We start from the raw sequence: 26,208 nt of genomic DNA, 5'->3' as shown, positions 1-26,208 counted from the left end.
GATGTTAGATGGAATAAAGATAGCTGGGAGGACACATCCTACACAGAGATGTTAGATGGAATAGAGATACCTGGGAGGACACATCCTACACAGAGATGTTAGATGGAATAGTTATACCTGGGAGGACACATCACACAGAGATGTTAGATGGAATACAGATTGAACTAACAGTAGTTCCTCCATTATTTCAAGGCAGGTTGAATGTGGATACTACTGAGGAGTTTTGGTAGTGATCAATGTCACCTGAGACTGATATGAGATGTGTTGACAAACCAACATAACTAATGGTCCCAGATCAGTGTTAAATGCTAGAATGTTGACAGAGTTATCATAACTAATGGTCCCAGATCATAACTAATGGTCCCAGATCAGTGTTAAATGCTAGAATGTTGACAGAGTTATCATAACTAATGGTCCCAGATCAGTGTTAAATGCTAGAATGTTGACAGAGTTATCATAACTAATGGTCCCAGATCAGTGTTAAATGCTAGAATGTTGACAGAGTTATCATAACTAATGGTCCCAGATCAGTGTTAAATGCTAGATCAGTTATCATAACTAATGGTCCCAGATCAGTGTTAAATGCTAGAATGTTGACAGAGTTATCATAACTAATGGTCCCAGATCAGTGTTAAATGCTAGAATGTTGACAGAGTTAGCATAACTAATGGTCCCAGATCAGTGTTAAATGCTAGAATGTTGACAGAGTTATCATAACTAATGGTCCCAGATCAGTGTTAAATGATCAGTGTTAAATGCTAGAATGTTGACAGAGTTATCATAACTAATGGTCCCAGATCAGTGTTAAATGCTAGAATGTTGACAGAGTTATCATAACTAATGGTCCCAGATCAGTGTTAAATGCTAGAATGTTGACAGAGTTATCATAACTAATGGTCCCAGATCAGTGTTAAATGCTAGAATGTTGACAGCGTTATCATAACTAATGGTCCCAGATCAGTGTTAAATGCTAGAATGTTGACAGAGTTATCATAACTAATGGTCCCAGATCAGTGTTAAATGCTAGAATGTTGACAATGACAGACTGACCCGTAGGATGGGCACGACACCGTCCCTGGAGATGGCCTGCATGAGACGCGGAGCACCCGTCAAGCTCTGAAGCCCCGCCCCACAGGTGGAGAAGAAGGAGCCAATGACAATAACCCACGGGGACGGCCAGGCCAAGGTGCCAATGACCAGGTTGCCATTGACGCCCTCCCCAAACCTGAGGGAGATGGACATGACATCCAGCCAATCAGAAATGGAGAAAGCTAAGAGAACCAATTACCAGGATCCTACTCATTAGAAACCAAACTGAAGAAAACTGACTGAAACATGGAGGGACGACCTGGTCTAATACTGCAATTAAAAGTGATCATTTTCCTTTTCCGTTGTAAATGTTTAAAAACGTTTTCAGTTAAATGGCCTCCCTCACCAAGTACCTCAGCACTGGAAAAGGTTGACTGAGAAATATCAAAACAATTTTGCAGAAATGTGAACTTATTATCCATTACTTACTTGTCTCTAAGGACCACTCCCTCGATACAGGCACCGAACAGGATCACAGCTGACATGTCTATAAAAAGGTCACATTAAGGAAAATAGACAGGCAGACAGGCAGACAGGCAGACAGACAGGCAGACAGGCAGACAGACAGCAGACAGACAGACAGACAGACAGACAGAAACAGACAGACAGACAGACAGACAGACAGACAGACAGACAGACAGACAGACAGACAGACAGACAGATCTAGCACATAGGGACATATCCTCACATATCTGTTTGATATCTGCACACTGAGTTTACAGTGCTGCATTGAGGTAATGACAGTTCAACAGAGCGGTTATTGTTGGGTTATGTCTGATGTATTTTTATACATGATTGATTGCTTTTGTCCTGTAATGGTCACTTGAGATGAAGATGAAGAGCAACATGGATATCATTCGTAACATACAGTAACAAGCTTGAGGCCATTGGCTCAATTCAATTCAACCTAACTTGTATGTATTTATGTTGGAAGGTAAAACACCAAAAGTTTTCGTATAAAATAGAGGAATTTTACTATTGCCAGAAAACATGTGATCCACAGCTATAAGTAGCATGCACTAGCCCACTGACTTCACAAGTGGACCAGTATAAGGAGAGGTAAATAAAGGTTAAATAAAAAATAAAACAAGGATACACACTATTGAGGTAGTGGTGATGGCCATGATAGTGCCGATGGGGATTGACTTCTGAGCGTCGCGTAGATCTCCTGAGCGGTTTGATCCGGCCATGATCCCTGTGACACACAAGTAGAGAGGTCACTGTAGAAGGAACTCTCATTTTGTCAAATTACTACAACTGAACAACAAACACAACAACATTATCCTTCTAATAACAAACAGCTGCTTTTTTTTGTGTTGAAGAAATTCTGACATCAGATGAATCTTTTACTTTAATCCTTTTAATCTTTCAATGAATTGATGTAAATCTCCCATAAACCCCCAGATAGAAAAACAAAACACACAAAACAACACAAAGGCTGAACCTCAAAAGCATTTTCCCTTGATTGCTTGTGTCCTCTCTCCTCCTCGAGATTCACCTTTGGTGAATTCACCCTTTGAGGATACGAGGAATAAAAGGAAAATTACTTTGAGAGTCAACCCTCTGTCTCTTCCTCTTTGCATCATCCGCTTCCTGTCAGCTGACCTGTGACGGAGGGGAAGTAGATTCCGACCAGCAGGGTGAAGAAGCTGGTGATGTCGGCCAGGACGTAACGATTGGAGTTGGTCAGAGTGTCATCAGGGCCCTCCATGGTCGCAATCCCCTTCTTAGCCACCAGATCCCCCTTCTCCAGGTAATTCCCAAATAGGTTCTCTGTGTGTGAGGGGGTGGGGGGAGAGGAAAAAAGAGAGGGGGGAAGGAGAAGGAAACAGGGAAAGAGGGAGGAAAGGGAGAGAGAGGGGAAGGTAAGGGAGAAGAAGAGAGAGAGAGATTAGATACATCAATATCATTTAAAATTAGCTTGACCTTAAGTTCCAGGAGAACAAGATCTTAGAAATCCTAACAGAAATTCCAAGTAAAGAAATTGTAGTACAGTGCCTTGCAAAAGTATTCGGCCCCCTTGAACTTTGCGACCTTTTGCCACATTTCAGGCTTCAAACATAAAGATATAAAACTGTAGTCTTTTTTGTGCAAGAATCAACATACAAGTGGGACACAATCATGCAAAAGTGGAACAACATTTATTACGGGGGGATATTTCAAATTTTTTTTAACAATTCAAAAAAAAAATTATCCAAAAATTCGTTCCACTTCATGATTGTGTCCCAGTCGCCTTGTTGTTGATTCTTCACAAAAAAAATACAGTTTTCTATCTTTATGTTTGAAGCCTGAAATGTGGCAAAATGTCTCAAAGTTCAGTTTTGCACATCGAAGGCACTGACATTGTTTCCCATTCCTCCTTGCAAAACATGTGTACTCAGTGAGATGGGATGGAGGGCACCAGAACAGCAGTTTTTGTACTTTAGACAGATGACCTGAGTTGGATTCAGAACAATACATGTTATTTGACTAGATGTGCCATTCTAACACCTGAACAATACATGTTTATTTTTGAACCATCCCATTGTAGATTTTGCTTTATGTTTTGGATCATTGTCTTGTTGGAAGTGACCTGAGTCTCTAGAGGGACCAGAACAATACAGGTTTTTAGTGTAGATACATGACCTGAGTTAGAGGGACCAGAATGGTCATGTTATTTGGCTCCATCCAGTTCCCCTGAGTGAAGAAAAGCAGGCCCAAACATGATGCTAGAGGGACCAGAACAATACATGTTATTTGTAGTGTAGATACAGTGACCTGAGTCTGATGGACCAGAACAATACATGTTATTTGACTGTAGATGGGGATGAGGTGAGGGACCAGAACAATACATGTTATTTTACGCCAAACATGACGTTTTGAGTTGAGGGACCAGAACAATACATGTTATTTGGTTTCATGACCTGAGTCTAGAGGGACCTTCTTCCACATGTTTTTGTACTCTAGATAGAGTGACCTGAGTCTAAGGGGACCAAACAACACATTTTTTGATATCTTTAAGATAAATGGCTTTCTTAGGGGGCCAGAACTCTTCCATACTGTAGAAAGTGACCAGAGTTTGGGACCAGAACAATACATGATTATTTGTACTATGGACAGAGTGACCTGAGTCTAGCTGACCAGAACAATACAGTTCATGTAGTGTAGATACAGTGACCTGAGTCTAGAGGGACCAGAACAATACATGTTATTTGTACTGTAGATAGAGTGACCTGAGTCTAGAGGGACCAGAACAATACATGTTATTTGTAGTGGTCAGTGACCTGAGTCCTTCCAGAACAATACATGTTATTTGTTGCACAGTGCTCCTTGGGATGTTTAAGGGCCTGGGAAATACATGTTATTTGTATAGAAATGACCTGAGTCTAAACATCTTCAATACAGTATTTGGACCTGCCTAGTGTGACCTTGTTCTTCATGATGTTATTTGTACTTAGATAAGTGACCTGAGTCTAGGGAGACCAGAACAATGCATGTTATTTGTAGTGTAGATAGAGTGACCACAGGTGGATTTTATTTATCATCATGTTATTTTAGGTCAACATTGACCTCATTCAGGGGGACCAGAATCACATGTTATTTGTAGTGTAGATAGAGTTTGACCTGAGTCTGAAAGGGGGACCAGAACAATACATGTTATTTGTAGTGTAGATACAGTGACCTGAGTCTAATTACCAGAACAATACATCCACTTATGATTTGTCCCACTTGTAGATAGAGTGACCTGAGTCTAAGGGGAAAAAATACATTTTATATTTTATGTTTGAAGCCTGACCTGAGTCTAGAGGGACCAGAACAATACATGTTATTTGTAGTGTAGATACAGTGACCTGAGTCTAGAGGGACCAGAACAATACATGTTATTTGTACTGTAGATAGAGTGACCTGAGTCTAGAGGGACCAGAACAATACATGTTATTTGTAGTGTAGATACAGTGACCTGAGTCTAGAGGGACCAGAACAATACATGTTATTTGTAGTGTAGATACAGTGACCTGAGTCTTGAGGGACCAGAACAATACATGTTATTTGTAGTGTAGATACAGTGACCTGAGTCTAGGGGGACCAGAACAATACATGTTATTTGTACTGTAGATACAGTGACCTGAGTCTAAGGGGACCAGAACAATACATGTTATTTGTAGTGTAGATACAGTGACCTGAGTCTAGGGGGACCAGAACAATACATGTTATTTGTAGTGTAGATACAGTGACCTGAGTCTAGAGGGACCAGAACAATACATGTTATTTGTAGTGTAGATACAGTGACCTGAGTCTAGAGGGACCAGAACAATACATGTTATTTGTACTGTAGATACAGTGACCTGAGTCCAGGGGGACCAGAATAATTGTGCTGTATGTGTAACTGTTTAGAAAGAAGAAGTAGATAGCCACAAAATAATAGATATTATAATAATATAGTAACATAAAATTAGCATTTTAGCAAACAATTTTATTCAAAACGACCTTCAGTCATGCTTGCAAACATTTTACGTATGGGTGACCACAGCGGAAATCAAGCCCACGATCCTGGTGTTCCAAGCTATACCAGCTGAGCCACGGAGGACCAATAGCTTGTGTTTGTTCACCTTTGAGGATGCCGCTCATGACGCCAGGGATGCCCTGGATGAAGGACACGTTGTTGTTGACAAAGTACTCGTCGCAGGTGGCGTTGAGGAAGGGCGAGTCGCAGAAGACGCTCCACAGCTTGGTGGTGACCGTGCCGTTGCCACTCTCCAATGTTTTGGCGCACACGTCGAACCCTTTGGAGATCAGCGGGCGATTACCCAGCAGACACACTCTGCGTAGCAGGGGAGATGTGTTAGTGTGTCAGTGTGACCGACCGGGATCCGAAGCCTAGGCATTGGCTTTGAGAGCTAGCACAAGTCTGTGGGTAACGGTCCCCATATTGAACAGTAGAGTCCTCCCTACTGAAAATGTCACAAGATGAATATGTTCTATTTAACCCATCTGCTTATGTGCTGTGAATATAATTTAGATTTTAAATATACTGTACTTCAAATAATCTTAAAATGGGTGAACATGTGTTTTAATGTGTACATTTCTAGCATGGCATGAATGTGTCTGCCATTTACAGTCTCAAACCCCAAATCCCCCATATCTGCCAAAAATCGATCGATAAATGATTTACATGAAACAAAATTCACATCACACCTATATTCTTCAAGTTTGGATCAGCCCCAATATTGAAGAGTAGCCTCGTCCCAGACCTGTCTGTGCTTTCTATCCAACTCCTATGGTCATTCTTATGTGAAAATAACCGTAGGAGTTGGCAAGACAGCACAAACAGACTTGGAACCAGGCTAATTAAACAGTAGGGTTCCTTACGGGAAGTCAGGTGGCTCGATGGCCGTCTTGATGACTCCGGCATACACAGCCAGAATGGACAGGATGACGCAGGCCAGGAAGAGCAAGGCTAACTTGTTGACGTACTTGACCCCCACAAACACCACCGTGGCCATGAAACTGAGCACAATGGTGCCGTACACACGCATGTTGTTAAGCATCGCCGCCTCCGCCTCGGCCCCCTCCAGACCCTCCATCTTAAAGATGGCTGCCTGGGGGAGGATGTAGACCTATGAGGGGGGGAGGGAGAGGGAGAGTGAGAACTAAATCAACTGTAGAAACACAGAATCTGACACTCCCATTAAATCCTTTCAATTAGAGGGTTGAACAACCCAAGCATGGGATTCCTGTTCTAAATGAATCACCATTATATCTTATCACGGGTCTAAAAATATACAAATAGAAAAATAGCTTTGCCGTTAATGAAATCATAAAACCTGTAATTGTCCCATCATTAGTTGCCAGCAGCATAACCACCCTGCATCCCACTCCTGGCGTTCCTCTGAAGCTAAGCTGTCCCTGGTCAGTCCCTAGATGGGAGACCAGATGATGCAGGAAGTGGTGTTGGAGGGCCAGTAGGAAGCACTCTTTTCTCTGGTCTAAAAAAATATCCCAATGCCCCAGGGCAGTGATTTGGGACAGGGTGCTGTATTTAGGATGGGATGTTAATTAAATGGGTGTCCTGACTCTCTGTGGTCACTAAAGATCCCATGACACTTATTGTAAGAGTAGGGGTGTTAACACTGGTGTCCCGGCTAAATTCCCAATCTGTCCCTCAATCCATCATGGTCACCTAATCATCCCCATCTTCCAATTGGCTCATTCCTCCCCCTCCTCTCCCCTGTAACTATTCTCCAAGTTGTTGCTATAAATGAGAATGTGTTCTCAGTCAATTTACATGGTAAAATAAAAATAATTATCTGATTCAGAGGGGCTTGGTTATAGGTGGAAGACACATTTCGGTTGAATGCAGTCACTTGGTTAAATGTGGAAGACACATTTCGGTTGAATGCAGTCACTTGTGCAACTGACTAAGTATCCCACATTTAGATGCTGTTTTAAAAAGTTAAAGTTGGAAGTTTACAAACACTTAGGTTGGAGTCATGAAAACTCATTTTTCAACCACTCCACAAATGTCTTGTTAACAAACTATTGTTTTGGCAAGTCGGTTAGGACATCTACTGTGTGCATAACACAAGTCATTTTCCAACAATTGTGTACAGACAGATTATTTCACTTATAATTCACTGTATCACAATTCCGGTGGGTCAGAAGTTTACATACACTAAGTTGACTGTGCCTTTAAACAGCTTGGAAAATTCCAGAAAATTATGTCGTGGCTTTAGAAGCTTCTGATAGGCTAATTAACATAATTTGAGTCAAATGGAGGTGTACCTGTGGATATATTTCAAGGCCTTGTAGACCTCCACAAGTCTGGTTCATCCTTGGGAGCAATTTCCAAACACCTGAAGGCACCACGTTCATCTATACAAACAATAGTACACAAGTATAAACACCATGGGACCCACAGCCATCATACTGCTCAGGAAGGAGACGCGTTCTGTCTCCTAGAGATGAACATACTTTGGTGCGAAAAGTGCAAATCAATCCCAGAACAACAGTAAAGGACCTTGTGAAGATGCTGGAGGACACATGCACAAAAGTATCTATATCAACAGTAAAACAAGTCCGATATCGACATAACCTGAAAGGCAGCTCAGCAAGGAAGAAGCCACTGCTACAAAGCCAGACTACGGTTTGCAGCTGCACATGGGGAAAAAGATCGTACTTTTTGGAGAAATGTCCTCTGGTCTGATGAAACAAAAATAGAACTGTTTGGCAATAATGACCGTCGTTATGTTTGGAGGAAAAAGGGGGAGGCTTGCAAGCCAAAGAACACCATCCCAACCATGAAGCACGAAGATGGCAGCATCATGTTGTTTGGGTGCTTTGCTGCAGGAGGGACTGGTGCACTTCACAAAATAGATGGCATCATGAAGAAGGACAATTATGTGGATATATTGAAGCAGCATCTCAAGACATCAGTCAGGAAGTTAAAGCATGGTTGCAAATGGGTTTTCCAAATGAACAATGACCACAAGCATACTTCCAAAGTTGTGGCAAAATGGCTTAAGGTCAACAAAGTCAAGGTATTGGAGTGGGCATCACAAAGCCCTGACCTCAATCCAATAGATAATTTGTGGGCAGAACTGAAAAAGTGTCTGCTAGCAAGGAGGCCTACAAACCTGACTCAGTTACACCAACTCTGTCAGAAGGAATAGGCCAAAATTCACCCAACTTGGGAAGCTACCCAAGTTTGGTACCCAAGTTACCCAAAACGCTTGACCCAAGTTAAACAATTTAAAGGAAATGCTTCCAAATACTAACTGTGTATGTAAACTTCTGACCCACTGGGAATGTGATGAAATAAATAAAAGCTGAAATAAATCATTCTCTCTATTATTATTTTGACATTTCACATTCTTAAAATAAAGTGGTGAACCTAACTGACCTAAAACAGGGAATTGTTACTTGGATTAAATGTCAGGAATTGTGAAAAACTGAGTTTAAATGTATTTAGCGCAGGTGTATGTAAACTTTCGTCTTCAACTGTAGCTATTAAATAGAGTACACATAATCAGACATGCCGTCCGAACACATCTTTAATAACGTGTTCTTCCTCTTCCATACTTTCAAGCCAATCAATTTAAGACAAATTGAACAGGAAGCCACAACAAGTGATTTGTAGTGGGGAACTGTCAGTGGGGTCCTTCAAGGCCCTCTGGGATTTCTAAAATATATTTTTTTAAACAAATACATTTGTTTTAGTGGTATTTTATCTTTTCAATTATATTCTAATTACATTATTATTTTCATTGACATTCTGATTGAATATCTTCAGTGTGTTAAAAGGAAAGGGTTACAAGTAAGAATAAATAATGTAATCCAATCAGGATGTTTCTTTAGTGTTCTCTTAGAAAAATATGCTATCTCAAACCTAAAAAGGGTTCTTCAGCTGTCCCCATAGGAGAACCCTTTGAAGAACGCATTTTGGTTCCAGGTAGAACCCTTTAGGTAAAACCCTGTCCACAGAGGGTTCTACACGGATCCTGAAATGATTCTACCTGGAACCAAAAAGGGTTTTCCTATGGGGACAGCTAAAAGAACCCTTTTGGAACCCTTTTTCTAAGAGTGTAGCTCACCATTGGCTAAGCCCTCAGAAGGCATCTGCCATTCAACTGTGTTAAGCCTGTCAGTCTACTGCATTAAGCCTGTCGCATGCTTCCCTGTTGAAACAGTTTGTGCATATATTATGACAAAAAATGCATGACGTTTTTGTTTGTTCAGCTGGTTGAGCACACACATTTTTTTCTTGAGGCAAGTCGAAGTTTGGTACCCGAAGTCTATGCCCCTTCTTCGGTGATGAGGAACTATGGAAGGGATTCTTCAATTAAGTGTTTGTTGTCATTCAACAAGAAATACTGCAACAAACATCTTAGTTAGATGTAAAATTGGGCGACTAAGACCGCCTTTGCAAAAACATACAAATGAATGACCGATTTCTTGATATAGCTGAGATTAGTTCTGAATATTTTGAGGAAGCGTACACTGGCTTTGTTGTTGATACGGTGTCTCAAAAGGGACAAACAGTAATATTGCAGTTTTTTTCTCATTTTTCAAGTCAAGGTCTTTTAAGGGAGTATGCGAGGCTCAGATGTCCTCACCTAGCACACCTATGTTTACAGACACCTTAAGGGCAGAATTCTGGAGTGACAGTGGAATCAACCAATCACATTTTGATTTGTTTTTTTTTGTATTTTTTATTTCACCTTTAAGGTAAGCTAGTTGAGAACAAGTTCTCATTGTAATGGGTTCTACCATTTTTACAAAAATGTATGGAAACTTCCACCTTCTCGAAGGCTGACAGGTCACTGTGCAATAGTGTGCAGCAGTTTTCCTACAGTTCTGCTAGGTTTTGTTGTAGGCTAGTGTGTAGCAGTTTTCCTACAGTTCTGCTATGTTTTGTTGTAGGCTAGTGTACAGCAGCTGCAGGTGTTATCAAAGAGGATGTTGTTGCTAATTTCTTAACTTCTCCCTTTTCTTTCAACAAGAAGTTAAGTTTCAAATTATCATAATTTGGTGAGTGGAACTGTTTTCATTTAATTTTATTGCAGCTCGCTTGCTGCTGTTAGCTAGCTATCTCTGAAAATAACGATAGGGATCAACTGGCTTATTATGTCTGAGTGAACAGGCTGCTTACTCTTTAACATCATGCTGTGTGTGACTTCTGTCTTTGTGTTTTACAAAAAGTGTGCTCTCCTACATGGGAGTGCGCAGGCATAATGTTCGCTGTATTTTCAGCATCACAAGCCTGTCACACTCACAGCCTTTGATGTGTCACTGTTGTTGCTTTTGGTGATAGTGATGTCGTGGCGTGCTCTCGCCTCGCTCTCTTGTCAAAATGTGTGAGAGGAGATAGTCTGAGTGGAGAAACCTCAGACCTCCAATGCATATTGAGAGGAAGACATGGAAAGAGGAGGCGTGGAATCAAGGAAATACAATTGAGATGCACCCCTAGTGTGTAGATAACACTGGACCAAAGTGATGGCAGTTTCTACGAATGGTCTCATTATTCTGTCAATGGCCTTATCTCTCCTTTATGCAGAATTTACATAATTACTCAGCTCTTAATCCAAGAGAGAGCAGCGACAGGGAGAGGAGGATTCAGTGTGGAAAAAGAGAGGGGGTGGGACAGACAACGATGAATGATCTTTATATTTATTAGAATTCATTGTGGACAGTTGGAGAGGGAGAAAATAGCATCAAAGCAGGATAAAGAGAAATAAAGACAGACAAATTAAGAGGGACAGGACTACATGCACAAAGACAGGACTGAACATAAGAAAGAGAGAGCAAGATGGGCAGACAGAAAGAGAGAGCGAGATGGGCAGATGGAAAGAGAGATTAAAGAGAGAGCGAGATGGGCAGATTGAAAGAGAGATGAAAGAGAGAGCGAGATGGGCAGATGGAAAGAGAGATGAAAGAGAGAGCGAGATGGGCAGATTGAAAGAGAGAGCGAGATGGGCAGACGGAAAGAGAGATGAAAGAGAGCGAGATGGGCAGATGGAAAGAGAGATGAAAGAGAGAGCGAGATGGGCAGATTGAAAGAGAGATGGGTGGGCAGATTGAAAGAGAGAGCGAGATGGGCAGATTGAAAGAAAGATGAAAGAGAGAGCGAGATGGGCAGATGGAAAGAGAGATGAAAGAGAGAGCGAGATGGGCAGATGGAAAGAAAGATGAAAGAGAGAGCGAGATGGGTAGACGGAAAAAGAGATGAAAGAGAGAGCGAGATGGGCAGACAGAAAGAGAGAGCGAGATGGGCAGACAGAAAGAGAGAGCGAGATGGACAGATGGAAAGAGAGATGAAAGAGAGAGCGAGATGGGCAGATTGAAAGAGAGATGAAAGAGAGAGTGAGATGGGCAGACGGAAAGAGAGATGAAAGAGAGAGTGAGATGGGCACACGGAAAGAGAGATGAAAGAGAGAGCGAGATGGGCAGATTGAAAGAGAGAGTGAGATGGGCAGACGGAAAGAGAGATGAAAGAGAGAGTGAGATGGGCAGACGGAAAGAGAGATGAAAGAGAGAGCGAGATCGGCAGATTGAAAGAGAGAGCAAGATGGGCAGATGGAAAGAGAGATGAAAGAGAGCGCAAGATGGGCAGATGGAAAGAGAGAGCGAGATGGGCAGATGGAAAGAGATGAAAGAGAGAGCGAGATGGGCAGATGGAAAGAGAGATGAAAGAGAGAGCGAGATGGGCAGATGGAAAGAGAGATGAAAGAGAGAGCGAGATGGGCAGATGGAAAGAGAGATGAAAGAGAGAGCGAGATGGGCAGATGGAAAGAGAGATGAAAGAGAGAGCGAGATGAAAGAGAGAGCGAGATGGGCAGATTGAAAGAGAGATGAAAGATAGAGCGAGATGGGCAGATTGAAAGAGAGATGAAAGATAGAGCGAGATGGGCAGATTGAAAGAGAGATGAAAGATAGAGCAAGATGGGCAGATTGAAAGATAGAGCAAGATGGGCAGATTGAAAGAGAGATGAAAGAGAGAGCGAGATGGGCAGATTGAAAGAGAGATGAAAGAGAGAGCGAGATGGGCAGATTGAAAGAGAGATGAAAGATAGAGCGAGATGGGCAGACAGAAGGAAAGGAAGGAAAGATAAACAGACAGATACACGCAATCAGAGGGAGAGAGAGATAGAAAGAGAGGGAGAGAGAGATAGAAAGAGAGGGAGAGAGAGATAGAGAGAGGAAAGAGAGGGAGAGAGAGATAGAGAGAGAGATAGAGAAAGAGAGGGAGAGAGAGGGAGAGAGAGATAGAAAGAGGGAGAGAGAGAGAGAAAGAGAGGGAGAGATAGAAAGAGAGGGAGAGAGATAGAGAGAGATAGAAAGAGAGGGAGAGAGAGATAGAAAGAGAGGGAGAGAGAGATAGAAAGAGAGGGAGAGAGAGATAGAAAGAGAGGGAGAGAGATAGAGAGAGAGATAGAAAGAGAGGGAGAGAGATAGAGAGAGATAGAAAGAGAGGGAGAGAGAGATAGAGAGAGAAAGAAAGAGAGGGAGAGAGAGATAGAAAGAGAGGGAGAGAGATAGAGAGAGATAGAAAGAGAGGGAGAGAGATAGAGAGAGATAGAAAGAGAGGGAGAGAGAGATAGAGAGAGCTGGATAGATATAAAGATAATTATTTCAAGCCCAGGTTCTTACCAGTAAGAGTTCGATGGACCCCAGGATGTACATGGCTCCAGCAAACGTTGTTCCCAGGTAGAAACAAATGCCCACGGCGCCCCCAAACTCAGGCCCCAGAGAACGGGAGATCATGTAGTAGGAGCCTCCAGCTGCAGACAGAAAATAAATACACACACTCTTTCAATGACATATTGTACTTTTAAATTACAGTTTGTATACAAACTGCATCTCAAATTAACTGATTTGAAATTATATGGATTTGGAATGATGTGTGTGAATTTCGTCTTTTACAGCATCACTGTATTTCATGTCATGTTAAATGTAAATGACCCCAACCCTGCTATTCTCCAATCAGAGCAGGGTCTCTGCCTTTGGGAAATGAAAATGAGCGTTTCTTATTGGACATGTCCAGGCAGTCCCTCCCTATTTCAGTCCATTTTCTACATTTGGTGCCTAATGAACATGACCCAGATTTACACCACAAAATGGTGGCTACATTGTTACTCCACTGCCCAAGCATGTCATTTCTTCTCACCTCTGATCTCAGCTAACCAAGGGGTGAGTAAAGCCAGGATGAGACGTGATTATTAGATACCATCTCTAATCATATAAACACAGCCATATAAGTTTCATGTGGGGTCCCAGGAGTCTGGACGTGACTAATATTATAGCGTTGCTAGGGCTAAAACGATGGATATGCATTTTTGAGCCAAAACCAGCTCTTTAGTAGAAGTAGTATTCCCAATAGCAAGGCCGAATACCAACGCATGTTCACCCACCTGGAACAACACCATTGGTGGCAATGGCACTCATGGAGATTGCAGTCAGCATAGTCTAAAGAGAGAGGGAGAGAGAAGAGAGCAGAACAGTCAGCATAGTCTAAAGAGAGAGGGAGAGAGAAGAGAGCAGAGAGGGGAAATGGGATGTTAGGATTGTATTACGTTCAATCTGTTATTCACTAATGACAGGATATTTCACGGGCATTGCAGGCGAAACACAAATGAGGAAAAAATGACCATGTCTGGAGGACCATATTATTTTTGGTTCGTACTGAAGGACACCAATGATCAGTAATGAGTAGAGACGTGACGAGAGGCAGCGTTAGGTCATGGAACAATAGAGACAGACTGTAGACAGGCATTTCTAAAGAACCCATATTACAGCAGCAAGATAAAGGGAGTAGAACTAGAAGAGGAGAACTCTGTCTGTGGGTGGGTGTGTTGTGAGGGTGGGTGTGTGGGTGTGTTGGGTGGGTGTGTGTGTGTGTGTGTATGACAGGGGAAAAGTGTGTGTTGGTATGACAGGGGAAAAGTGTGGGTATGACAGGGGAAAAGTGTGTGTATGACAGAGGAAGAGTGTGTGTGTGTATGACAGGGGAAGAGTGTGTGTGTGTATGACAGGGGAAAAGTGTGTGTGTATGACAGGGGAAAAGTGTGTGTGTGTGTGTATGACAGGGGAAACGTGTGTGTGTATGACAGGGGAAGAGTGTGTGTGTGTATGACAGGGGAAAAGTGTGTGTGTGTATGACAGGGGAAGAGTGTGTGTGTGTGTGTGTATGACAGGGGAAGAGTGTGTGTGTGTGTGTGTGACAGGGGAAGAGTGTGTGTGTGTATGACAGGGGAAAAGTGTGTGTGTGTATGACAGGGGAAGAGTGTGTGTGTGTGTGTGTGTATGACAGGGGAAGAGTGTGTGTGTGTGTGTATGACAGGGGAAGAGTGTGTGTGTGTGTGTGTATGACAGGGGAAGAGTGTGTGTGTGTGTGTGTGTGTGTGTGTGACAGGGGAAGAGTGTGTGTGTGTATGACAGGGGAAGAGTGTGTATGACAGGGGAAAAGTGTGTGTGTGTATGACAGGGGAAAAGTGTGTGTGTGTATGACAAGGGAAGAGTGTGTGTGTATGACAGGGGAAGAGTGTGTGTATGACAGGGGAAGAGTGTGTGTGTGTGTATGACAGGGGAAGAGTGTGTGTGTGTATGACAGGCGAAGAGTGTGTGTGTGTATGACAGGGGAAACGTGTGTGTGTATGACAGGGGAAGAGAGAGAGAGAGAGAGAGAGAGAGAGAGAGAGAGAGAGAGAGAGAGAGAGAGAGAGAGAGAGAGAGAGAGAGAGAGAGAGAGAGAGAGAGAGAGAGAGAGAGAGAGAGAGAGAGGTGTGTAATAACTGGCAGCCGTCTTCCTGTGAGAGGAAGGGGGGCGTGGGCGATGGTTAATGTCACCTGTGGACACTGCCGTCTGTCTGGATAAACAACAATCTGCAGAACCTTGCTGTATTCCTAATCGGGTCACAATGAAGTAAGGCTCCCTCTCTCTGAGGAGAGCGGAGAAGACAGTAATTGTTTAAGTGTTTTATCTGATGTATCTGGGCAAGCTGGAACATTTTAGGAGGTAGTTTGAGGCTGAGGGAATCACTCGATACAGCTGTGTGGGAACGTTATAAAGAGAGGCAGATAGAGCACTTACTGACTGTCACCTGGGAGGGACTCAATACTCTTTATATAACACTGTATCATTATGACTAGTTGATAGGATGATATGAATCAGTGGAGACAATGTCGTTAGCAAGTATATGATTGAAGTGGATGGGTATTTTTTCATTTTCTTTATTTTCATTTAACCTTTATTTAACCAGGTAGGCTAGTTGAGAACAAGTTCTCATTTGCAACTGCGACCTGGCCAAGATAAAGCAAAGCAGTTCGACACACAACAACACAGAGTTACACACGGAATAAACAAACATACAGTCAATAATACAGTAGAACAAAAGAAAACAGCAAAGTCTATATACAGTGAGTGGAAATGAGGTAAGATAAGGGAGTTAAGGCAGTAAATAGACCATGGTGGCAAAGTAATTACAATATAGCAATTAAACACTGGAATGGTAGATGTGCAGAAGATGAATGTATAAGTAGAGATACTGGGGTGCAAAGGAACAAGATAAATAAATAAATACAGTATGGGGATGAGGTAGATAGATAGATGGGCTGTTTACAGATGGGCTATGTACAGGTGCAGTGATCTGTGAGCTGCTCTGACAGCTGGTGATTAAATCTGGTGAGGGAGATATGAGTCTCCAGCTTCAGAGATTTTGCAGTTCGTTCCAGTCATTGGCAGCAGGGGGCGACCAGTGAGATATACTAATATTGGGGCGGCAGGGTAGCCTAGTGGTTAGAGTGTTGGACTAGTAACCGAAAGGTTGTAAGTTCAAATCCTCGAGCTGACAAGGTACAAATTTGTCGTTCTGCCCCTGAACAGGCAGTTAACCGACTGTTCCTAGGCCGTCATTGAAAATAAGAATTTGTTCTTAACTGACTTGCTGAGTAAAATAAAGGTAAAAAAATAAATGAGAATACTGTACCTGCTGGAGTGCGTGCAATGAGTGGGTGCTGCTATGGTGACCAGTGAGCTGTAGCCAGAGGGTTTGGCTACGAGTATGAAGCAAGGGCCAACCAACGAGAGTGTACAGGTCGCAATGGTGGGTAGTAGGTGACAAATCGGATGGCATTAGACTGCATCCAGTTTGTTGAGTAGAGTGTTGGAGGCTATTTTATAGATGACATCGCCGAAGTTGAGGATTGGTAGGATGGTCAGTTTTACAAGGGTATGTTTGGCAGCATGAGTGAAGGATGCTTTTTTGCGATATAGGAAGCCAATTCTAGATTTAAATTTGATATGAAGAAACATAAATTCACTCTACCATCAGCAGACATAACAAATACCATCAGCAGACAACAAATACCATCAGCAGACATAACAAACCAGGTGGGATTGCAAAGAACACCCTAACAAACATAAACATAATTGTGTCTGTAGAGTATAAACATTGCAACATATACCAACCAACTGACTAACTATTTGCTCTTATGCATGTCAGTGCAATGGTCTATTCATTTGTCACTCAATTATTATTGGCTGCTATGGCTTTAAGGAAGTGTCATATTTCATATTCATGACTGTATTTAGAAGATGTGTCTTGGTGGGTTGAAATGAAGAGTTACTAATGCAAATCAAACATGAACACAGCATCAGGATGAGATGAGGGCTTTAATCCCGTCTGTCTGAGTGACGGAAGTTGCCTAATCTCTCGTCTGAGGCTGATGTAAATCAGGACAAAAAATGATTGTGTGCATAAAACTTGAGTTGAATCTCTTGGTTTGCAATGGCTTCCTATTTGGTTACGTGGTCAACAAAGACATTATTTACTGAGAGAACAGAGTGACAACAACAAAGACTTTCAGATTCCAAACACCATATTTTGAATGGCCCATGGTGCGACAGAGATGCTGACAAATGCAGCAGCCTAATGGCTGAGCTCCTCTTCGCTGTGTAATCGTCCTCTCTTCAGTTGCGGCAAAAGCACTTTCCCAGAGGGTCACAATACCAAGTGACATCAACCACTGGGACAGCTAACAGGGATCTCTACCCACTGGGACAGCTAACAGGGATCTCTACCGACTGGGACAGCTAACAGGGATCTCTACCCACTGGGACAGCTATCAATAATCACTACCCAATGATCTCTACCCACTGGGACAGCTATCAAGAATCACTACCCACTGATCTCTACCCACTGGGACAGCTAACAGGAATCACTACCCACTGATCTCTAGTCACTGAGACAGCTAACAGGGATCTCTACCCACTGGGACAGCTAACAGGAATCTCTACCCACTGGGACAGCTAACAGGGATCTCTACGCACTGGGATAACCAACAGGGGTCTCTACCCACTGATCTCTACCCCTTGGGACAGCTAACAGGGATCTCTACCCACTGGGACAGCCAACAGGGATCTCTACCCACTGGGACAGCTAACAGGGATCTCTACCCACTGGAACAGCCAACAGAGATCTCTACCCACTGGGGATCTCTACCCAGAGATCCAAAGAAGAATTTGGCCACAGATTTCAGGCCTGAATTCATGCTTTGTTTATAAGAGGATAGCAAAGTGTAATACCAGAGCACTTGGGATCTCTCTTAAATGGATAGGGTTTTCCTATTCAAGGATGGATGGGGATAACACATGGTTGGAGCAATGCCATTCATGTTATAGGCCTACAGACTGTAGTACAGTAACGTTACCTCAGAAACCAAAGCCTTCCCAGAGAGCTGGTATTAGAAACGCAAAGAGCTCGAGTAGGATTCCTAGTTAAGTGAGTTACTTGGTGAGAGTCTGATCTGACTGGGGGGGGGGTGTATATTTAAGGCCACTAGAAGTACGGTGGTAGCTAGACACTGCCATATTAGAAACATGGTGCTGCAAAGCATCTATTATCGATCTGCTTAAAGAGAAGTTATACATGGGTTTCATGTTCACTCACATAAGGCTATGGTTTTTAATGTGAGAAAACAACATTAAAAAACACGTGTAGAGCATGGTACTTAATGTGAGTGTACTGGCATGTAGTTTCACGATCCGACAAGGGGCTCTATTGCCACAGGTACAGAACGTTTTTATGTTCCAGTTTCAGGAGCTTCAGCTAATATCCTTTCCAGAGGGCTTGTCGTATTGAGTGATCTTCAGACTGCCCTGGCATCCCGAGACGCCACCGTACCAACATGTCCCCTGGCCTACAAACGAGCCACTAAAAACGCTGATTACATGGCCATACCATCTGCTGAGTCCGGATGAGACACAACACAATGCCACTCGGCAGGGAGCTTAACCATGGGACGGGCTGGGAATTCTCCCCAAAGCGGTACATGGAGAGGCCGGGGAAAAAATCACAAATCCGCATGTCGCTAACAAGCTAAGCCGTCGATTCCACAGTGTTTCCGACAATATGAGTCTAAGGGATTGGGAGCCGAGGGCGTTTTTGTGCCTTTGAGCCGGTCTCTTTGATGACCACCAGCACGAGCCTCAAAAGGGACAACATTATCTAGATTACCTTCAGACGACATAGAGTGGAGCTACGATTGTATCGTCCAAATGAAACTAAAACTGTCTGCCTTTGAATGCACTTGCTGAAGTCGTGCTAAAATTAGTTTAACAGGAAGTGGTTTGAACCTGCCCTAAGAGAGTGACTATAGCCATCATTACATAAATGCACTAGACTTTTCAATGCCACAGAAGGGCAAGTTCATTCACTGTATTGTAGAGTATACATCAGTCTGCCGGAGCAGGCTCTCCTCTGACAGCATTAGCAGGACTTATTAGCAAACATGCGCTGAACTCCGGTTCGACCCCTAGCCCCTACATAGGTAACCCCGTAGAACTGAGAGTTCAATAGAAATCTATGCATTATAAACAATTGCTTAATCATGTCTTCTGACTGGCTTTGTGTTTACATTTTTGCCATGGAAAAAACACTGTGATACGGGTAACGTCTTGGTCCTGAGGGACAGAGAGAGACTGAGAGAGATGAGAGAAAGGAAAGGGAAAAGAGGGAGTCATGTAGGGAGAAGCAGAGCAATGAGGGCAAAAGAGAGACTGACTAACATATTTAGCGGGAGAAAGCAAGAAGTGAATGAGAGATAGACGCTCTTAGCATTTAAACGAAGCAGGACAGAGGGCAGAAGAATGGGGGATGCAGGACCATGAAGTAATGAATAGTGGACGCTGATCTTAGAAGTAATGAATAATGGACACAGGACCTGGAAGTAATGAATAGTGGACGCAGGACCCTGAAGTAATGAATAGTGGACATGGAAGTAATGAATAGTGGACGCATGACCCTGAAGTAATGAATAACGGACGCAGGACCTGGAACTAATGAATAATGGACGCAGGACCCTGAAGTAATGAATAGTGGACATGGAAGTAATGAATAGTGGACGCTGATCCTGAAGTAATGAATAATGGACGCAGGACCCTGAAGTAATGAATAGTGGACGCAGGACCCTGAAGTAATGAATAGTGGACGCAGGACCCTGAAGTAATGAATAGTGGACGCAGGACCCTGAAGTTATGAATAGTGGACGCAGGACCCTGAAGTAATGAATAGTGGATGCAGGACCCTGAAGTAATGAATAGTGGACGCAGGACCCTGAAGTAATGAATAGTGGACGCAGGGCCCTGAAGTAATGAATAGTGGACGCAGGACCCTGAAGTAATGAATAGTGGACGCAGGACCCTGAAGTAATGGATAGTGGACGCAGGACCCTGAAGTAATGAATAGTGGACGCAGGACCCTGAAGTAATGAATAGTGGACGCAGGACCCTGAAGTAATGGATAGTGGACACAGGACCCTGAAGTAATGAATAGTGGACGCAGGACCCTGAAGTAATGGATAGTGGACGCAGGACCCTGAAGTAATGAATAGTGGACGCAGGACCCTGAAGTAATGGATAGTGGGCGCAGGACCCTGAAGTAATGAATAGTGGACGCAGGACCCGGAAGTAATGGATAGTGGACACAGGACCCTGAAGTAATGGATAGTGGACACAGGACCCTGAAGTAATGAATAGGGGACGCAGGACCCGGAAGTAAGGGATAGGGCAAACAAACAACAAACTTTCCATCCAGACAGCTAAAGCTAATTTTAGCGACATGCTTTATTAGTGGTCAGAATAGACAGTGGTGTGATATGCTAGGCTACGAGCAGGGGGTATAACACAGATGAATACCACGTTGATAACGCTCGGATGCTCCTTCCAACATATGGGTTAATGGGACATTGCTCCAGAGACGCTTAACATAGAAATAATTCCCAGAACGAATGATGGCGAAACGGCCCATTTGATGTATAGTCTAAATATTCCATACGTTTGAGTATAATCATATAACTGTTCCACAGCCTTGTGATGACTGAGTGGCTGAGAAGTAGAACGCTGTCAACATCATGCATGTCAACAACATACACTATCAACATCATTCATGTTAACAACAACATACGCTGTCAACAACACACACTGTCAACAACATACACTATCAACATCATTCATGTTAACAACAGCATACGCTGTCAACAACACACACTGTCAACAACATACACTATCAACATCATTCATGTTAACAACAACATACGCTGTCAACAACACACACTGTCAACAACATACACTATCAACAACATTCATGTTAACAACAACATACGCTGTCAACAACACACACTGTCAACAACATACACTATCAACAACATTCATGTTAACAACAACATACGCTGTCAACAACATACACTATCAACAACATTCATGTTAACAACAACATACGCTGTCAACAACATACACTATCAACAACATTCATGTTAACAACAACATACGCTGTCAACAACATACACTATCAACAACATACGCTGTCAACAACATACACTATCAACAACATACACTATCAACAACATGCATGTTAACAACAACATACACTATCAACAACATGCATGTTAACAACAACATACGCTGTCAACAACACACACTGTCAACAACATACACTGTAAACAACATGTATGTTAACAACAACATACACTATCAACAACATGCATGTTAACAACAACATACGCTGTCAACAACACACCCTGTCAACAACATACACTGTAAACAACATGCATGTTAACAACAGCACACTGTCAACAACATGTATGTTAACAACAACACACACTGTCAACAACATGTATGTTAACAACAACATACACTGTCAACAACACACACTATTAACAACATGTATGTTAACAGCAACACACACTGTCAACAACATGTATGTTAACAGCAACACACACTGTCAACAACATGTACGTTAACAACAACACACACTGTCAACAACATGTATGTTAACAACAACACACACTGTCAACAACATGTATGTTAACAACAACACACACTGTCAACAACATGTATGTTAACAACAACATGTTTGTATGTGTGTGTGCATGTGTGTGTGTGTGTGCATGTTTGTATGTGTGTGCATGTTTGTATGTGTGTGCATGTTTGTATGTGTGTGTGTGTGCATGTTTGTATGTGTGTGTGTGCATGTTTGTATGTGTGTGTGTGCATGTTTGTATGTGTGTGTGTGTGTGTGTGTGTGTGTGTGTGTGCATGTTTGTATGTGTGCGTGTGCACGTTTTGTTTGTGTGTGTGTGTGTGTGTGTGTGTGTGTGTGTGTGTGTGTGTGTGTGTGTGTGTGTGTGTGTGAGTGAGTGTGTGTGAAAGCAAGTTAGCCACGGTAAGGATTTGAGGGGGTTGATTTATAAATATCTCTCCCAGAGAAAAATCTAGGCTAAGCGAATACACATAGATGCATGCCGAATCACAAATGAGCAACGATATATGAACACCACCCCACTAACACTAACAAATACACAACCTCACCAACAGTAACAAATACACAACCCCACTAACATTAACAAATACACAACCCCACTAACAAATACACAACCCCACTAACAAACACACAACCCCACTAACAAACACACAACCCCACTAACAAACACACAACTCCAATAACAACCACACAACCCCACAACCCCACTAACAAATACACAACCCCACTAACAAATACACAACCCCACTAACAAACACACAACCCCACTAACAAATACACAACCCCACTAACAAACACACAACCCCACTAACAAACACACAACCCCACTAACAGTAACAAATACACAACCCCACTAACAGTAACAAATACACAACCCCACTAACAAATACACAAACCCACTAACAAACACACAACCCCACTAACAAATACACAACCCACTAACAAATACACAACCCCACTAACAAATTCACAACCCCACTAACAAATTCACAACCCCACTAACAAATTCACAACCCCACTAACAAATACACAACCCCACTAACAAACACACAACCCCACTAACAAATACACAACCCCACTAACAGTAACAAACACACAACCCCACTAACAAACACACAATGCCACTAACAAACACACAACCCCACTAATAAACACACAACCCCACTAACAAACACACAACCCCACTAACAAATACACAACCCCACTAACAGTAACAAACACACAACCCCAATAACAAATATACAACCCCACTAACAGTAACAAATACACAACCCCACTACCAAACACACAACCCCACTAACAAACACACAACCCCACTAACAAACACACAACCCCACTAACAAACACACAACCCCACTAACAAACACACAACCCTACTAACAAACACACAACTCCACTAACAGTAACAAATACACAAATACACAACCCCACTACCAAACACACAACCCCACTAACAAACACACAACTCCACTAACAGTAACAAATACACAACCCCACTATCAAACACACCACCCCACTAACAAACACACAACCCCACTAACAAACACACAACCCCACTAACAGTAACAAATACACAACCCCACTAACAGTAACTAACATTAGTTCATTAGTTAACTGCACCTCAGATTGCAGCCCAAATAAATGCTCCACAGAGTTCAGACACATCTCAGCATCAACTGTTTAGAGGAGACTGTAAATCAGGCATTCATGGTCAAATTGCTGCAAAGAAACCACTACTAAAAGGCACCAGTAAGAAGAAGAGACTTGGCTTGGGCCAAGAAACATGAGCAATGGACATTAGACCGGTGGAAATCTGTCCTTTGGTCTGATGAGTCCAAATTTGAGATTTTTGGTTCCAACCGCCGTGTTTTTTTGAGAAGCAGTGTCGGTGAATGGTGATCTCCACATGTGTGGTTCCCACCGTGAAGCATGGAGGAGGAGGTGTGATGGTGTGGGAGTGCTTTACTGGTGACACTGTCTGTGATTTATTTAGAATTCAAAGCACATTTCACCAGCAATGCTACCACAACATTCTGAAGCGATACACCATCACATCTGGTTTGCGCTATGACTATAATTTGTTTTTTCAACAGGACAATGATCCAACACCTTTCACAAATTAACTTTTAACAAGGCACACCTGTTAATTGAAATGCATTCATGAAGCTGGTTGAGAGAATGCCAAGAGTGTGCAAAGCTGTCATCAAGGTAAAGGGTGGCTACTTTGAAGAATCTCAAATATAAAATACATTTGGATTTGTTTAACACTTATTTGGTTACTACATGATTTCATATATGTTATTTCATAGTTTTGATGTCTTCACTATTATTCTAAATCTGTAGAAAATAGTAAAAATAAAGAAAAACCCTTGAATGGTGGGTAGGTGTCCACACTTCTGACTGGTACTGAATATATATTTTCTATTATTGTATACAGGTAGACAGGGGTGGTTTGCCAGTCATTGGGACAACAATCCAACTTGGGATGGGGGAGGTTTTAGCAGATGGAATAGTGGATAACAATTTGAGGTTTACTGAGTTGCAGTGCAAATACCATGCTACAGCTATATGGACACTCAATCATTATGGTACTTTTTAATGGAAAGTTTACAAACATATACTATGATAAATAGAATTGAAACTTGAATCTTGTTATGGTAAATGGTGAAATAAATATAGCCAGTTATAATTGTAATTGCTTAGCAGGTGAGAAAAAAAGTATTTTTTATATATATATATATATATTTACTTGACTAAAAGAGAAGGAATATAATATCTATTGTTAACAGGAAACTCATTAAATAATTTTAGATGAAGTTCCAAGTGATTTTCATTTTGTAAATCTGTTCCCATGTATTCCCATGCATAATATAGAGACGTGATCATATACAAATAATAATAATTAATAATCATTGATTGGATATACACTGCAGTGTAGACATTGTTAATGTTGTGAATGACGATTGTACCCGTAAAACACCAGTCTCAATGTCAACAGTGAAGAGGCGACTCCGGGATGCTGGCCTTCTAGGCAGAGTTGCAAAAAAAAGCCATATCACAGACTGGCTGTCACATCCTGACCATAGTTTGCTTTGTATGTTTCTCTGTTTTGTTTGGTCAGGGTGTGATATGAGTGGGCATTCTATGTTTCATGTCTAGTTTGTCTAGTTCTATGTTTGGCCTGATATGGTTCTCAATCAGAGTCAGGTGTGAGTCATTGTCTCTGATTGGGAACCATATTTAGGTAGCCTGTTTGGTGTTGGGTTTTGTGGGTGATTGTCCTTGTTCCTGTCTCTGTGTTGCTTTGCACCAGTATAGGCTGTGTCGGGGTTTCACGGTACGTTTATTGTTTTTGTATTGATTCGTGTTTCCTTTGTTTTATTAAACATGAATCTCAATAGCCACGCCGCATTTTGGTCCGACTCTCCTTCACACCAAGAAAACCGTTACACCAATAAAAATAAAATATTAAGATGGGCAAAAGAACACAGACAATGGACAGAGGAACTCTGCCTAGAAGTCCAGCATCCCGGAGTCGCCTCTTCACTGTTGACGTTGAGACTGGTGTTTTGCAGGTACTATTTAATGAAACTGCCAGTTGAGGACTTGTGAGGCGTCTGTTTCTCAAACTAGACACTCTAATGTACTTGTCCTCTTGCTCAGTTGGGGCCTCCCACTCCTCTTGCTATTCTGGTTAGAGACAGTTTGCACTGGTCTGTGAATGGAGTAGTACACAGCATTGTACGAGATCTTCAGTTTCTTGGCAATCTCTCGCATAGAATAGCCTTCATTTCTCAGAACAAGAATAGACTGACGATTTTCAGGAAAAAGTTATTTGTTTCTGGCAATTTTGAGCCTAATCAAACTCACGAATGCTGATGCTCCAGATACTCAACTAGTCTCAAGAAGGCCAGTTTTATTGCTTCTTTAATAAGGACAACAGTTTTCAGCTGTGCTAAAGGGTTTTCTAATGATCAAATAGCCTTTTAAAATGATCAACTTGGATTAGCTAACACAACGTGACATTGGAGTGATGGTTGCTGAGAATGGGCCTCTGTACGCCTATGTAGATATTCCATTACAAATCAGCCGTTTCCAGCTACAATTGTCATTTACAACATTAACAATGTCTACACTGTATTTCTGATCAATTTTATGTTATTTTAATGGACAAAAAAAACATTGTTTTTCTTTCAATAACAAGGACATTTCTAAGTGACCCCAAACTTTTGAATGGTAGTGTAAATAGCAACTGAGGTACTCAAAGCATTCTGGGAAACTCACCTCATCCACCATCAATGAGCTGCACCCACCTCAGTGATGCACA

The 26,208-nt window shown here is 42.2% G+C and overlaps 1 protein-coding gene across 2 annotated transcripts in view; it reads right to left on the bottom strand.

Moving 5' to 3' along the window:
• slc12a5a (solute carrier family 12 member 5a) overlaps positions 1-26,208 on the bottom strand; it is a 162,538-nt gene that overhangs the window by 29,307 nt on the left and 107,023 nt on the right. For both annotated transcript variants that reach the window (XM_064967561.1, XM_064967560.1), the window contains exons 5-12: positions 13,977-14,031; positions 13,216-13,346; positions 6,439-6,686; positions 5,679-5,890; positions 2,695-2,862; positions 2,186-2,284; positions 1,519-1,576; positions 1,051-1,225 (exon numbers count right to left, since the gene is read on the bottom strand). In XM_064967561.1, coding sequence (XP_064823633.1) covers positions 1,051-1,225; positions 1,519-1,576; positions 2,186-2,284; positions 2,695-2,862; positions 5,679-5,890; positions 6,439-6,686; positions 13,216-13,346; positions 13,977-14,031 — 1,146 coding nt within the window. The remainder of the gene's footprint in view (positions 1-1,050; positions 1,226-1,518; positions 1,577-2,185; positions 2,285-2,694; positions 2,863-5,678; positions 5,891-6,438; positions 6,687-13,215; positions 13,347-13,976; positions 14,032-26,208) is intronic.

The sequence above is a fragment of the Oncorhynchus masou genome, chromosome 6 (genome assembly GCF_036934945.1).
Source record: "Oncorhynchus masou masou isolate Uvic2021 chromosome 6, UVic_Omas_1.1, whole genome shotgun sequence".
In the NCBI taxonomy this organism is placed as follows: Eukaryota; Metazoa; Chordata; class Actinopteri; order Salmoniformes; family Salmonidae; genus Oncorhynchus; species Oncorhynchus masou.
The sequence above is the reverse complement of the archived record's forward strand: the minus strand, read 5'-3'. Positions and strand labels throughout refer to the sequence as shown.